The following is a 14137-nucleotide window of genomic DNA, read 5'->3' as shown; positions in this document are numbered from 1 at the left end:
CGTACTGCTGAAGCCTAGCTTGAAGCATTTTGAGCATTACCTTGCTAGCATGTGAAGTGAGCACAATTGTGCGGTAGTTTGAACATTCTTTGGTGTCGCCCTTCTCTGGGATTGGAATGAACACTGGCCTTTTCCAGTCCTGTGGCCACTGCTGAGTTCTCCAAGCTGGCTGGCGTAGAGTGCAGCACTTTCAGAACATCATCTTTTAGGATTTGAAATAGCTCAGCTGGAATTTCATCACCTTCACTAGGTTTGTTTGTAGTGATGCTTCCTAAGACCCAGTTGACTTTGTACTCCAGGATGTCTGGCTCTAAGGAGAGTGACCACACCTCTGTGGTTATCTGGATCATTAAGACCTTTTTTGTATAGTTCTTCTGTGTATTCTTGCCACCTTTTCTTAATCTTTTCTGCTCCCATTAGGTCCTTATCGTTTCTGCCCTTTATTGTCCCCATCTTTGCATGAAATAGTTCCTTCGTATCTCCAGTTTTTTGAAGAGATGTCTAGTCTCTCCCATTCTGTTTTTTTCCTCTCTTTCTTTGCATTGTTCAATTAAGAAGACTTTCTTATCTCTCCTTGATAGTCTCTGGAACTCTGCATTCAATTGGGTATATCTTTCCCTTTCTCCTGAGAGGGTAACAGGCAGGAAGGCCAGGGGTCTCCAAATGGAGGAAATAGGCTGCAAGTGTCAGACATTGTTTTATCTCTCTCTTAAGCTACAGGAGGAAACAAACTATCGATATTTTTTTTCCTTCTCTGTACAGATTTAAAAAGAGGTTTCCCTTAAAATACTGGGTTGCCATAATGACACCTGGTTCCATCTCAACTTAACTTTTCTCAAACCTTGAGTTAACCAATGCATTTTTTTTATGGAAACGTTTATCTTAAGCTATGCTAACGTACTATGCATTTACCCCAGACTCTGTCTTCAAGTTAGGAGAAGGCAATGGCACCCCACTCCAGTACTCTTGCCTGGAAAATCCCATGGACGGAGGAGCCTGGTGGGCTGCAGTCCATGGGGTCACTAAGAGTCATGTCACTTTCCCTTTTCCCTTTCATGCATTGGAGAAGGAAATGGCAACCCACTCTAGTGTTCTTGCCTGGAGAATTCCCAGGTACGGGGGAGCCTGGTGGGCTGCCGTCTCTGGGGTTGCACAGAGTCGGACACAACTGAAGCGACTTAGCAGCAGCAGCAGTCACTATATAACATCCGGCTAAAAACTAGCAGGAGGGTATTCTTTCTGCCCCATTCTGATGTCTATGTCAGAAGCTTTCTCTGTCTCCTTTATACTTTAGTAAAACTTGATTGCACAAAAGCTCTGAGCACTCAAGCCTCATCCCTGGCCGGAAGCTGAGAGCCCCAGCGTGTGTCGTGGCTCAGCCACAGCCTTCCACTCCCTCGCCTTCCACGCCTGCTCTTTTTGGCTCAGTGGGTAAAGAAGCTGCTGCAGCACAGAAGATGCGGCCTGTGTGGGTGTGCCCCTGGGTCCAGAGGCAGAGCCTTGCTCGGCCGGGGAGCACCCACCCTCTCCCTCCGGTGTTCTCCGTCTCGCCTCAGAGGCGGTGCCGCTGACTCCAGCACCAGGTGTGGTTTCCTCTTCCCACGAGCGGATCATGTGGTCTCTGCTCTTTGTGGGTCTGACTCCTTCCACTCAAAGAAGTGCCAGGCCCACTCAGGTGGCTGTGCAGCTGTAGCTTATCCACTGCCATTGTTGCCTGTGTGTCGCACATGAAGAAGCCACAGTTGATGTATCCTGTCGACTGCTGGCTGATGATGGATCGTTTCCGGTTTTCCATCGTGAGGGGAAATGCTGGGACTCTTCTGGGCATGTCTTTGGTGCACATCTCTGTTGCGCGTGTCCCCAGGAGCAGTGCTGTTGGGCGTGCTCTTGTCCTCCCTTAAGTCGCCGCAGACAGCGCTCCAGAGTGGTGGTGCTGGGCTAGAAGCACTTCTGAGAGCTGCAGTTGCTCCCTGTCTTTGTGCCCTCGGTCTTTCTTTTTAGTCATTTTGGTGGCCAGTGCTTGTATTTCTTGGTGGTCTTAATTTGCACTGCCATGGTGACTGATGCAGTTGAGCCCCTTTCATAGCTGGATTAGCATCTAGATATTCACATGTGTATTACCTGCCCAGATATCGTGCCCGGGTTTTTAATCAGGCTGTCTGTTGCTCTTTTGCTTGTTCACCCAAAAGCGTTCAAATGTGTAGAAACACTGTTGTGTGCATCACAGATTCCTCTCCTCCAGCCCAGTGTTTGTGTCTTTAGTCTCTTAATGGTGTCTTTTGATGAGTTCGGTTTATTAGTGGTTTTCTTTATGGTTAATGGATTTTTTAAGAATTTTTTCCGGGGACCAGCTGGCACTGCACCCTCTTGCTGCAGGATGGTGGGCAGTGGCGCGAAGCATAGACTCTGCGGAGAGGGGCCGCAGTGTGAAAAACCGGTCGATGTGAAGAAGAGTAAGTCCTATGAAGCTGACGTGCCCAGTGACCTTCGAAAAGAGGTGGAAAGCCATTACAGGCTTCTTCTGCCTGAAGATTTCTACCACTTCTGGAGGTTCTGCAAAGGACTTGACCCTGAACAGCCAGCTGATTCACTATCTGCAAGCCTTGGACTTCGATTAGTGGGTCCTTATGATATCCTTGCCGGAAAACATAAAATAAAGAAAAAATCAGCAAGCTTGAATTTTAATCTTCACTGGAGATTTTACTATGATCCTCCTGAGTTCCAGACCATTATTATTGGAGACAGTAAAACTCAATTCCACATGGGGTATTTCAGGGATTCTCCTGATGAACTTCCTGTATTTGTCGGTATAAACGAAGCAAAGAAAAATTGTATAATTATTCAAAGTGGAGATAATGTGTTTGCTGCAGTCAAATCATTTTTGATGAAAGACTTAAAGAAGATAAGAAGAAAACTAGTCTCTTGAAAACCATAGATGAGAAACTCACAGAAGCAGCCAGAGAACTGGGGTTCTCCCTGGAGCAGAGAACTGTGAGGATGAAGCAGAGAGACAAGAAAGTGGTGACAAAGACCTTTCATGGGGCAGGCTTGGTTGTCCCAGTGGATAAAAATGATGTTGGATACAGAGAGCTCCCTGAAACGGATGCCAGCCTCAGGAGAATCTGCGGGACAATTGTGGAGGCCCCGAGCAACGCCGACAGACTGCAGGCCTTTGCCCCCGTCCAGGAGATGATGACCTATGTGCAGCTTGCTAACGATGAGTGCGACTATGGGATGGGGCTGGAGCTGGGGCTGGACCTCTTCTGCCATGGCTCCCACTATTTTCATAAAGTTGCTGGCCAGCTTTTACCTCTGGCATATAATCTGCTGAAGAGGAATCTCTTTGCGGAAATTAACGAAGCTCATCTAGCAAACAGGAGCCAGGAGGACGTGGACCGGCTCGCAGCGCGAGTGGGGCTGCCCCTCTGGTGCAGGATGGCAGCGCCTTAGTGTGGAACACGTCCTTCTGTTTTTAAGGACTACAGGAAATAAATGGACGGCAACTTTGCCTTATGATCCAGCAATGCCACTGCTGGGCATACACACTGAGGAAACCAGAAGGGACAGAGACACGTGTACCCCAGTGTTCATCGCAGCACTGTTTATAATAGCCAGGACATGGAAGCAACCTAGATGTCCATCGGCAGATGAATGGATAAGAAAGCTGTGGTACATACACACAATGGAGAATTACTCAGCCATTAAAAAGAATACATTTGAATCAGTTCTCATGAGGTGGATGAAACTGGAGCCTATTATACAGAGTGAAGTAAGCCAGAAAGAAAAACACCAATACAGTATACTAACGCATATATATGGAATTTAGAAAGATGCTAACAATAACCCTGTATACGAGACAGCAAAAGAGACACTGATGTATAGAACAGTCTTATGGACTCTGTGGGAGAGGGAGAGGGTGGGAAGATTTGGGAAAACGGCATTGAAACATGTATAATATCATGTATGAAACAAGTCGCCAGTCCAGGTTCGATGCACGATACTGGATGCTTGGGGCTAGTGCACTGGGACGACCCAGAGGGATGGTATGGAGAGGGAGGAGGGAGGAGGGTTCAGGATGGGGAACACATGTATACCTGTGGCGGATTCATTTTGATATTTGGCAAAACTAATACAATTTGTAAAGTTTAAAAGTAAAATAAAATTAAAAAAAAAAAGAAGAATTTTTTCCTATAGATGTTATATAGGTTTTTCCTATAGATCTTTTCCTGTAGATATCCTGTAGGCTATGTAGATGTTTTCCCGGGTAATTCCTAGAAGTTTCTTTTCTGTTTTTTTCTTTCCCCTATATGGTTTCTATCTCCTTTTCTTTGTCTGGCTTAGAGTGGCTTCCTGTTGATGGTGGCATGACTGCAGTCATCTCTGGAGGTAGAAAGAGTTGAGATGAGCTAGACCGGCCTGATGGTGAGGGTCTCCAGGCAGGAAATGGCAGCACAAAGACTGAGGCCTGACCCTCTCGGATCCTAAACGACAGGGCTGCTGGGGGAGTTCTGGCCCGCAAGCAGAGCTGGGGCCAGCCAGGGCAGGGGGTGCTGTGCCTGGAGCCCTGCTTTAAACGCCTGCTCTTGGCACTTCTGGTGGTGGAGGGAGTCACCAGGCTCGGCTGTAGATCGGAGCGGAGGATGTGGAACAGAGCTTCTCAGCGTCAGCATCTGGCGTGATAGACGCACAGGAATTAGTGTACCGGTGAGACAGTGGACCGCAGTGTAAGGGAGAGGGGCCCCGAGGGTGCATTGGGTGGGTCTCAGGCTAGCGGCCAGCTGTGCTTTTCAGGAAGCCCAGGTGGTGTTTGCTGAGCTGCATTCTTGTGACTGCAGTGGGTTGATACTGACTGGGTCCAGTCAGGGGGCCTTTGGGGACAGCTCAGCGCTGGTGGAGGGTGTGTGTGACCACCCTCCAGAGGAGCTGGATTTGAGCTCTTGAAACTCTTAAGTTCAGAGGACACTTCTTCCCATTCTGTTGGCTTCTTGTAGTAAATGTCATTTAATATTCTGTGTGATTCTTGTAGATAAATTTTAAAAATATTTGTCAATTCACTGTATCTTGGTTTTGGACAGTAGTCAGGTTTGAATCATGTTAGTCATTTGCAGTAAAACTCTAGATAGATTTTTTAGATAAAAGCTAATTTATAAATGCAAACCATTCATTTATATGCATATGCTTACTGTGTATGGGTGTGTTTATTGTCTTGTAGTCACCTTCTGCACGCTTTGAGAATTGTTTTTTTTCATTTAATGAAAAAGTTTTGCTAATCTGAGTGTGTGTGTGTGTGCGTGTGCGTGTGCGTGTGCGTGCGCGCGTGCGTTCCTAGCAGTAGAAGAAATTACTTGCGGAAGGAATGTATTTGCTTTTCCACTTAAATATAAAATGTTACATTGGTCTCATGAGTCATATGTCATTCACTGCTATGGGAAAAAATAAAGCAAGAAATGGTCTAAAAGCAGCAGTGACACACACAGACACTTTAACATATCAGAAGAGTTTTTTGTTTTCTTTTAGAAGAGTTTGAAATATGCAATTCTGCGTGGTTTTGACAGGTCATAGCAAAGTTGAGCTCCTTTAATACCACCATATTTCACCTCTGGGATGTTATTTCTCTCCAGTCCTTCCATTGAAAAAGGGCATTGTGTACGTGTTTTGTCACTAAAACCTCATAAGCTCTGGGTGTATGTATTATTGGCATCCTACCACATATGTGTACATACAAGTTTTAGAGGGTCTCACGTGTATTCTTCCCTGGTGGCTCAGAGGTTAAAGCGTCTGCCTGGAATGCGGGAGACCCGAGTTTGATCCCTGGGTCAGGAAGATCCCCTGGAGAAGGAAATGGCAACCCACTCCAGTACTCTTGCCTGGAGAATCCCATGGAGGGAGGAGCCAGGTAGGTTACAGTCTGCGGGGTCACAAAGAGTCGCACACGACTAAGCAGCTTCACTTTCACGTGTATTCTGAAACTTTATTCTTCCCTTTAAAAGTAAAAACTTTGGGGAGGAGGTGGGCTAATATACCTTACTTGGTGTCATAGCATTTGGAAGGACACCTCGGTTGGTATCAGACGTGCCCCTGGGCAGGAACCCCTGTGTGGCTGCTGTACTGGAGGAGAGGCTGCTGCAGAAGCCCATACCCTGGACTGAGGGGTGGTCGGAGGCTGGTGTACTCACAGTCACAATCCTGCTTTCTGTCTCTTTTCCAGCTGCTATTTAAACAAGGCTTTTCATATCTGGTCCCGGAAAGATAGATTCTCCCCCACTTTTGTAAACAACGTGCTCTCCCACACGGAAAAGGAGCACTCTGCGCCTGCCTGGATGCTGCTCGCCAAGGTGGCTGGCGCATCGCCCATGCTGGACTACTCCACTGTCATCGAGGCCTGGGAGAGGATGAGCAGGTTCGCAAGCTTGTCACAGAGCTGCCACCAGACATGAGGGAGTCCTGGACACAGGGCTTGTGTCTTGAGGAAGTGGGCCCTCTCATAGCTGTTTGTGTACATGTGTCTTTCCTTTAAATTCTGGTGTAAAAACCAAGAGGGAAAATGGAATCACTGTTAAGCTTTGATTGTCCAAGTACAGTAGGTGCCGTCGCGTTCCCCCACTTGGCTTGTGGACCAGGCCCCCCCTCCCTCCATAATCCTGAAGAAGAGTGCTGTGTGGGCAGCAGCGCCTCCCGGGCTTCTGCGCTGACTCTTCTCCGCCCTCTCCCCAGCCAGCAGAGCCCCAGTGAAGACACCTTGGGGCACATCCTGTGTGTCATCCGGCACATCGCCAAGCACCTTCCTCAGAGCACCCGGGACATGGTGGCAGGTGAGTGTCTGCCGGGGAGTCGTGAAAAGGCTTGCCTCTCACTTTATTTTGAGAGTTAAAAACCTGGAGGGAATTGACTCTTTTTAGATGTTCTCAAGAAAAAGCTGAATGGATTCTGCTGGTCGACAATGTTGATCTCCCCAGCTGTTGACACTTTACAAAGCCTGTGCCGGGCAACTGCAGGGACACCAGCGGAGGAGCAGGTACACTGCAGACTCGTGTGCGGCTGTCGCTCGTCCACGTGGAGACAGAGCGCTCTGCCCTGAGGCTGGGGCGTGCTCCTCAGCCAGCCTGGAAGGGCAGTTAGGTCTCTAAGGAAGCACCCATCTGACAAGCAGTTGACATTTCCCAAGGAGACCTTGGCTGCTAAAGACACAGCACCTTCAGGAGGTCACCTCCTTGGTTCTGGGCACCACTGTCTTCTAGGAAGCATGCATCCTGGGCACTTCAGTCACTGGTTCGTGTCCGACTCTTTGCGACCCCATGGACTGCAGCACGCCAGGCTTCCCTGTCCTTCACCAGCTCCTGGAGCTTGCTCAAACTCATGTCCATTGAGTCGATGATGCCATCCAACCATTGATCCTCTGTCGTCCCCTCTCCTCCCATCTTCAATCTTTCCCAGCATCAGGGTCTTTTCAAATGAGTCAGCTCTTCACATCAGGTGGCCAAAGTATTGGAGTTTCAGCTTCAACATCAGTCCTTCCAATGAATATTCTGGGCTGATCTCCTTTAGGATAGACTGATTGGAGCTCCTTGCAGTCCAAGGGGCTCTCAAGAGTCTTCTCCAACACCACAGTTCAAAAGCATCAATTCTTTGGCTCTCAGCTTTCTTTATAGTCCAACTCTCACATCCCTACATGACCACTGGAAAAACCATGGCTTTGACTATACGGACCATTGGTGGGCAAAGTAATGTCTCTGCCCTTTGGTATGCTGTCTAGGTTTGTCATAGCTTTTTTTCCAAGGAGCAAGCGTCTTTTAATTTCATGACTGCAGTCACCATTTGCAGTGATTTTGGAGCTTAAGAAAATAAAGTCGGTTACTGTTGCCATTGTTTCCCTGTCTGTTTGCCCATGAAGTGATGGGACCAAATGCCATGATCTTAGTTTTCTGAATGTTGAGTTACTTTTTCACTCTCCTCTTTCACCTTCATCAAGAGGCTCTTTAGATCATCTTCAGTTTCTGCCATAAGGGTGGTGTCATCTGCATATCTGAGGTTATTGATATTTCTCCTGGCAATCTTGATTCCAGCTTGTGCTTCATCCAGCCCAGCATTTGGCATGGTGTGCTCTGCATATAAATTAAAGAAGCCGGGTGGCAATACACAGCCTTGGAATATACTCCTTTCCCAATTTGGAACCAGTCTGTTGTTCCATGTCCGATTCTAACTGTTGCCTTTTGACCTGTATACAGGTTTCTCAGGAGGCAGGTCAGGTAGTCTGGTAGCCCCATCTCTTTAAGAGTTTTCCACAGTTTGTTGTGATCCATACAGTCAAAGGCTTTAGTGTAATCAATAAAGCATGAGTGAGTGAAGTCGCTCAGTCATGTCTGACTCTTTGCAACCCTGTGGGCTGTAGCCTACCAGTCTCCTCTGTCCATGGGAATCTCCAGGCAAAAATACTGAGTGGGTTGCCATTTCCTTCTCTTGTAAGCATAAGTAGATGTTTTTCTGGAATTCTCTTGCTTTTTCTATGATTCAGGAGATGTTGACAATTTGATCTCCAGCTTGAATATCTGGAAGTTCTTGGTTCACATACTGTTGAAGCCTAGCTTGGAGAATTTTGAGCATTACTTTGCTAGCGTGTGTGATGAGTGCAATTGTGCAACAGTTTGAGCATTCTTTGGCATTGCCTTTCTTAGGGATTGGAATGAAAACTGACCTTTTCCAGTCCTGTGGCCACTGCTGAGTTTTCCAAATTTGCTGGCATATTGAGTGCAGCACTTTCACAGCATCATCTTTTAGAATTTGAATAGCTCAGCCCAAATTCCATCGTCTCCACTAGCTTGCTTTGTAGTAATGCTTCCTCAGGCCCACTTGACTTGCATTCCAGGCTGTCCGACTCTGGGTGAGTGGTGATACGATCATTGTCATTGGAGTCATGAAGATCTTTCTTGTAACGGTTCTTCCATGTGTTCTAGGAGACCCGCTTGCTGGGCCCCTGGTCCCAAGATGGAAGCTGCAAGGCTGTCTCTTCATCCTCGCAGGCTGGGTGCTCGCAGTAGCCTGGTGGCCCCTCCTGCCTCAATTCCCCCCTCCCTCCCAGGGTGTGTAAGCGCTCTCCTCCTGGTCGGGGCTCCCCCACCAGGCCAGAAGGTTTTGGTAGATCTCTGTGTTATTTCCCCCTAATGTCTCTGGTACCAGCGCTTCCTGCTGACAGGCCCTCTGGAAGCTCCCTCACAGACCAGTGTTCTGTGGGAGACGGGGGATTAGGTTAACTTCTTTTTTTTTTTAAATACATGAATATGCTTTAAGACAGAGTACATGGAGTAAAACTGCCTAATTTTTACATGTAAGCAAAATAAATATTATTATCCATGCTAATGCTGAATAATATAATTTTTAAATGAGATTAATTTGCTCCTATTCAAATTGACTATAAGCCTCAAAGACATGAGATGATATCAAGCTTTCTGTCTCAAAACTTTTCAAAAGAGCATAAGTATGGAACTGGAATATGGAACATTTTCTTATGAGAAAATGTCAACAGATTCACTTATTCAGAGTATCTGCTTTTAACACAGCAGAGTACTTTATCTCTGTGGTGCAAGTCTCTGGCCCCCTCAGTATGACATATGCTACTCTCCTCTGCCTGACACCCAGGATACCTCCTTGTCAGCGCTTGGGAAGCAGGAAAGAAACTGCAGACGCCTCCAAATAAACAAGGTCAGAGAAAACCTCCAAGGTTTACTTCTCACCGACACTGGCAGCTAATCTCAGCCATCATTCACTAGCTCTGCAGTGTCGGAAGAGGTTAACTTCTGAGTGCTCTCCATTTCAGTATCTCTAATGAGTCATCTTATTACCATATATTCAGTTTTTGTCATGAAATATACTCCTGAAAGTGAAGAAAGTGAAAGTGTTAGTTGCTCAGTCACGTCCGACTCACTGCAATCCCGAGGACTGTAGCCCGCCAGGCTTCTCTGTCCATGGAATTCTCTGTAAAAATACTGGAGTGGGCAGCCATTCCCTCTCCAGGTGATCTTCCTAACCCAGGGATCGTGCCCGGGTCTCCCACTTTTTAGGTAGATTCTCTACCGTCTGAGCCACCAGGTATGCCTGGATTACACTTCCAAACAGTGCTAATCATGATGAAGCAGTATAGGACTGGGGGTTATTAATAATGATTTTAGATAATTATGAATTATCTAAATAATGAAATTAGATAATTGCCGAAATATTGAGTTGGCCAGAAAGTTTGCTCTTGTTTTTATGTAACATCTTATGGAAAAACCCAAATGAACTTTATGGCCAACCAATATATTTACATTTCCTAGAATAAAAACATTATTGCTTCATCTGAGCTACCTGCCACCTTCCTATGCTTCCTTTTCTTGTATAAGCTCCTTTTAAAAAGTCCTTCCCTCATAAGTTAACAGGTATAGTAAGGCAGCATAGTGTAACTTTTTTGCTTAGGGTATGAGCAGGTTGAAATTTACTTAATTTTAAAAATGCCCAGCTCTTTCTGTGTCTGGGATTTTCCTTACTAAACTTTTTGACACTTCTTGGTGAAAAGAAATACTTCTTTTATTTTATTTCTAACCATTTATCTCTGATCCAAGAAAGTGTGTGAAAACCTTTTAAATAAGGAACATTCCCTAAGTAGGCAGCATGTGTGAATAACAGAACACAGGTAAAAACAAAACAAAAAGATGATAATGAGGGAAGAGTGCCACAGGGAAAGCAGGGCGTGTGTGGCCAGCGCTGAGGGTGCCATCCTGCTGGCGTCCGAGGCGCGTTGCTTGTTGTGGCCAGCGCTGAGGGTGCCATCCTGCTGGCGTCCGAGGCGCCTTGCTTGTTGTGGCCAGTGCTGAGGGTGCCATCCTGCTGGCGTCCGAGGCGCGTTGCTTGTTGGTGTGGAGCCAGGCCTGTGGCTCAGACCCCGGGTCCCCAGCCCTGGCTGGAGGAGGGTCTGCCCTGGGCGGACCCGGGCTGAGAGGACGCGCTGTCTGCCCGTCACAGGCCCCGGTGCTCAGAACGGTAAGCTGGGTCCTTGTTCGTCTGTGGGGAAGGCTGAGTTCTCTTCTCATGTAGAAACGAGACTGGAAGAGTGTGGAGCTCACTGCTGTGTTAGGAGAAGGCAGGGTTTTGGCTCTGCCCCCACAGCATGGTGGACAAGGGACTGAGGCCCGATACGTCCCAGGAGCTGGGGGTGATTTCCATCCAGGTGACCAGAGCCATACCTCTGTTTCTTCTTCGTCTATAAATCAATATCTTGTGTTTTATGGAGAAAAACAGGTACCAAAGCCACGACCACCGAGCCAAAGGCTAGGACTGTGGGCGTGGCTGCTCTGTCAGCGGCCGTGAGCTGACGGTGCTGTGGAGCTGCAGTCAGCAGTGGGCGCAGGCGTGGACGCTGTGAGTGGCGCCTGGGTTTGCAGCAGAGGTGTGGTCTTGCTGTCTGCACTGGGTGAGTCTGAGACCAGTGCCCCGTCCTCTGTCTCAGGACAGCCATCAGAGCAGGGTGGGTGAGACCCGGTGAGCGGCAGCGAGGGGTCAGAGCAGGCTAGCCGGGGCTGCTGAGGGGCCTGGCGTGTGCAGCTGGAGGAGGAAGTGTGTGGCAGCAGTCGGCCTGGCTGCATGCACATGCGACCGGAGACCCAGACGACAGTCAGAGTGACTCGGTCACTTAGGACCGGTTTGGACCAGTAGGTGGAAATTGCAAGAAGACAGACTTTGGGAAACTGAAGAAAAAGCGTTCTGAGGTCTGCCTAGACCAGACAGACTCGCCTCTGGACACGGCTCTGATCAGCGGGAGTGCTCAGGGCAGAGCTGGAGGCAGGGCGGGAGTGCCTGTGGGGACAGAGCCCGAGGCGGGCAGGTGGGCGGGCTGACCGGCAGCTCACCAGCCTCTGAAGTCTTCCTCTCAGTAGCAGCCGGGGCCTGGGGACCCAGATGACTGGGACACAGCACATGCATTCCAGAAGCTCCAGGTTGTGCTATTGATCTGTAGAGCGCAGCAGGAGCGTGCACACGCGTCAGGCCTCGTCAGCTGCAGAAGTCTGGGTTGTGATGGTGATTTGCCAGCAGTTTGGCAAACTTTGAGTACCGCCTTGTGGTTGAGCTGCTGGGCGCTACCTGGGGTGATGGTCAGACTGCCCATTCCTAAGGCCCCTGCCGCGCAGTGGGGGAGACCCACATGTTAACAGGTAATTCCGTGGTAGAGTAAGTCCTGAAACAGAAGTGAGTATCCTTCTGATTTTTTACTGTCAGTGTATAGGAGTGTAAGAGATTTGTGTATTAATTTTGTGTTCTGCGACTTTACTGTGTTCATTGATTAGTGCTAGTAATTTTGTGGTGGCATCTTTAGGGTTTTTTATGTAAAGAATCATGTCATCTGTAAAGTTTTTACTTCTTTTCCAATCTGGATTCCTTTTATTTATTTTTTTTTTTTCTCTGACTGCTGTGGCTAGGACTTCCAAAAGTATGTTGACTAATAGTGGCAGAGTGGGCACCCTTGTCTTGTTCCTGATTCTAGATGAAATGCTTTTTTTTTCATCATTGAGAATAGTATTTTCTATGGGTTTATCATATCTGGCCTTTATTATGTTGATGTATGTTCCATCTGTGCTTACTTTTGGGCTTCCCTTGTAGCTCAGTTGGTAAAGAATCTGCCTGCAGATGCAGGAGACCCAGGTTTGATTCCTGGGTTGGGAAGATCCCCTGGAGAAGGAAATGGCAACCCATTCCAGTATTCTGGCCTGGAGAACCCCATGGACAGAGGAGCCTGGTGGGCTACAGTCCATGGGATCTCAAGAGTCAGACACAACTGAGCCACCACCACCATGCTTTCTCGAGAGTTTTTATCATAAATGGGTGGTGAATTTTGTCAACAGCTTTCTCTGAATCTATTGAGATGATCATTTGGTTTTTAAATTTAAATCTGTTAATATTTTGTATCACATTGATTGATTTGCATGTATTGAAGAATCCTGGAGTCCCTGGGATAAAGTCCACTTGATCATGGTATATGATCCTTTTAATGTTCTGTTGGATTCTGTTAGTTACAATTTTGTTGAGGATTATTGCATCTATGTTCATTAGTTATACTGGCCTATAACTTTGTTTTTTTGTGGTATCTTTGTCTGATTTTGATACCATAGAGTGAGTTTGGGAGTTTTCCTTCCTCTGCAATTTTCTGGAAGAGTTTGAGCCAGATAGGTGCTAGCTCTTCTCTAAATTTTGGTAGAATTCACCTGTGAGGCCATCTGGTCCTGGTCTTTTATTTATTGGAAGATTTTTTTACTACAGTTTTGATTTCCATGTTTGTAATTGGTCTGTTCATATTTTCTGTTTCTTCCTGGTTCCATTTTGGATGGTTATACTTTTCTAAGAGTTTGTCCATTTCTTTCAGATTCTCCATGTTATTGGCATGTAGTTGCTCATAGTAGTCTCTTACAATCTTTTGTATTTCTGTTGTCTGTTGTAACTTTTTCATTTCTAATTTTATTCATTGCGTCTTCTCCCTTTTTTTCTTGATGAGCCTTGCTGTTTGTCAATTTTGTTTATCTTCTCAAAGCACCAGCTTTTAGTTTTATTCATCTTTGCTATAGTCTCCTTTATGTCTTTTTCATTTCTTTCTGCTCTGATCTTTATGATGTCTTTCTTCTACTAACTTTGGGGGGTTTTTTTTGTTCTCTCTGTAGTTGCTGTAGGTGTAAGGTTAGGTTACTTGCTTGATGTATCTCTTGTTTCTTGGGGTGGGCTTGTGCTGCTATAAACTGCCTTCCCACCCCTGCTTTTGCTGCCTCCCACAGGTTTGAGTCATCGTGTTTTCATGTCATCTGTTTCTAAGCATATTTTGATTTCCTTTTTGATTATTTTAGTGATCTGTTGGTTATTTAGAAGCATAGTTTAACCTCCATGTGTTTGTATTTTTTATAGTTTTTTCCCCTCTGTTACTGATATCTAATCTCAGAGCATTGTCAGGAAAGATGCTTGAAATGATTTCACTTTTTAAAAATTTACTAATGTTTGATTTATGGCCCAGGATGTGATCTCTCCTGGAGAATGTTCTGTGTGCACTTGAGAAAAAAAGTAAAATCTAGGAAGATGGTACTGATGATGCCATTTACAGGGCAGCAAAGGAGACGCAGACATATGACCC

The 14137-nt window shown here is 46.6% G+C and overlaps 2 protein-coding genes across 9 annotated transcripts in view; both read left to right on the top strand.

Annotated features, from left to right (window-relative positions):
• NCAPD3 (non-SMC condensin II complex subunit D3) overlaps positions 1-14137 on the top strand; it is a 60877-nt gene that overhangs the window by 27404 nt on the left and 19336 nt on the right. For all 8 annotated transcript variants that reach the window (XM_061381662.1, XM_061381661.1, XM_061381660.1 and 5 more), the window contains 3 exons: positions 6209-6400; positions 6715-6812; positions 6900-7015. In XM_061381662.1, coding sequence (XP_061237646.1) covers positions 6209-6400; positions 6715-6812; positions 6900-7015 — 406 coding nt within the window. The remainder of the gene's footprint in view (positions 1-6208; positions 6401-6714; positions 6813-6899; positions 7016-14137) is intronic.
• LOC133261577 (histone PARylation factor 1-like) lies at positions 1627-3450 on the top strand. The gene is given in 2 exon segments (XM_061440029.1): positions 1627-2897; positions 2900-3450. Coding segments are annotated over 2 exon segments (1338 nt in total). The 5' UTR covers positions 1627-2110.

The sequence above is a fragment of the Bos javanicus genome, chromosome 15 (genome assembly GCF_032452875.1).
Source record: "Bos javanicus breed banteng chromosome 15, ARS-OSU_banteng_1.0, whole genome shotgun sequence".
NCBI classification, from domain to species: Eukaryota; Metazoa; Chordata; class Mammalia; order Artiodactyla; family Bovidae; genus Bos; species Bos javanicus.
This window is presented reverse-complemented; position numbering and strand designations above follow the sequence as displayed.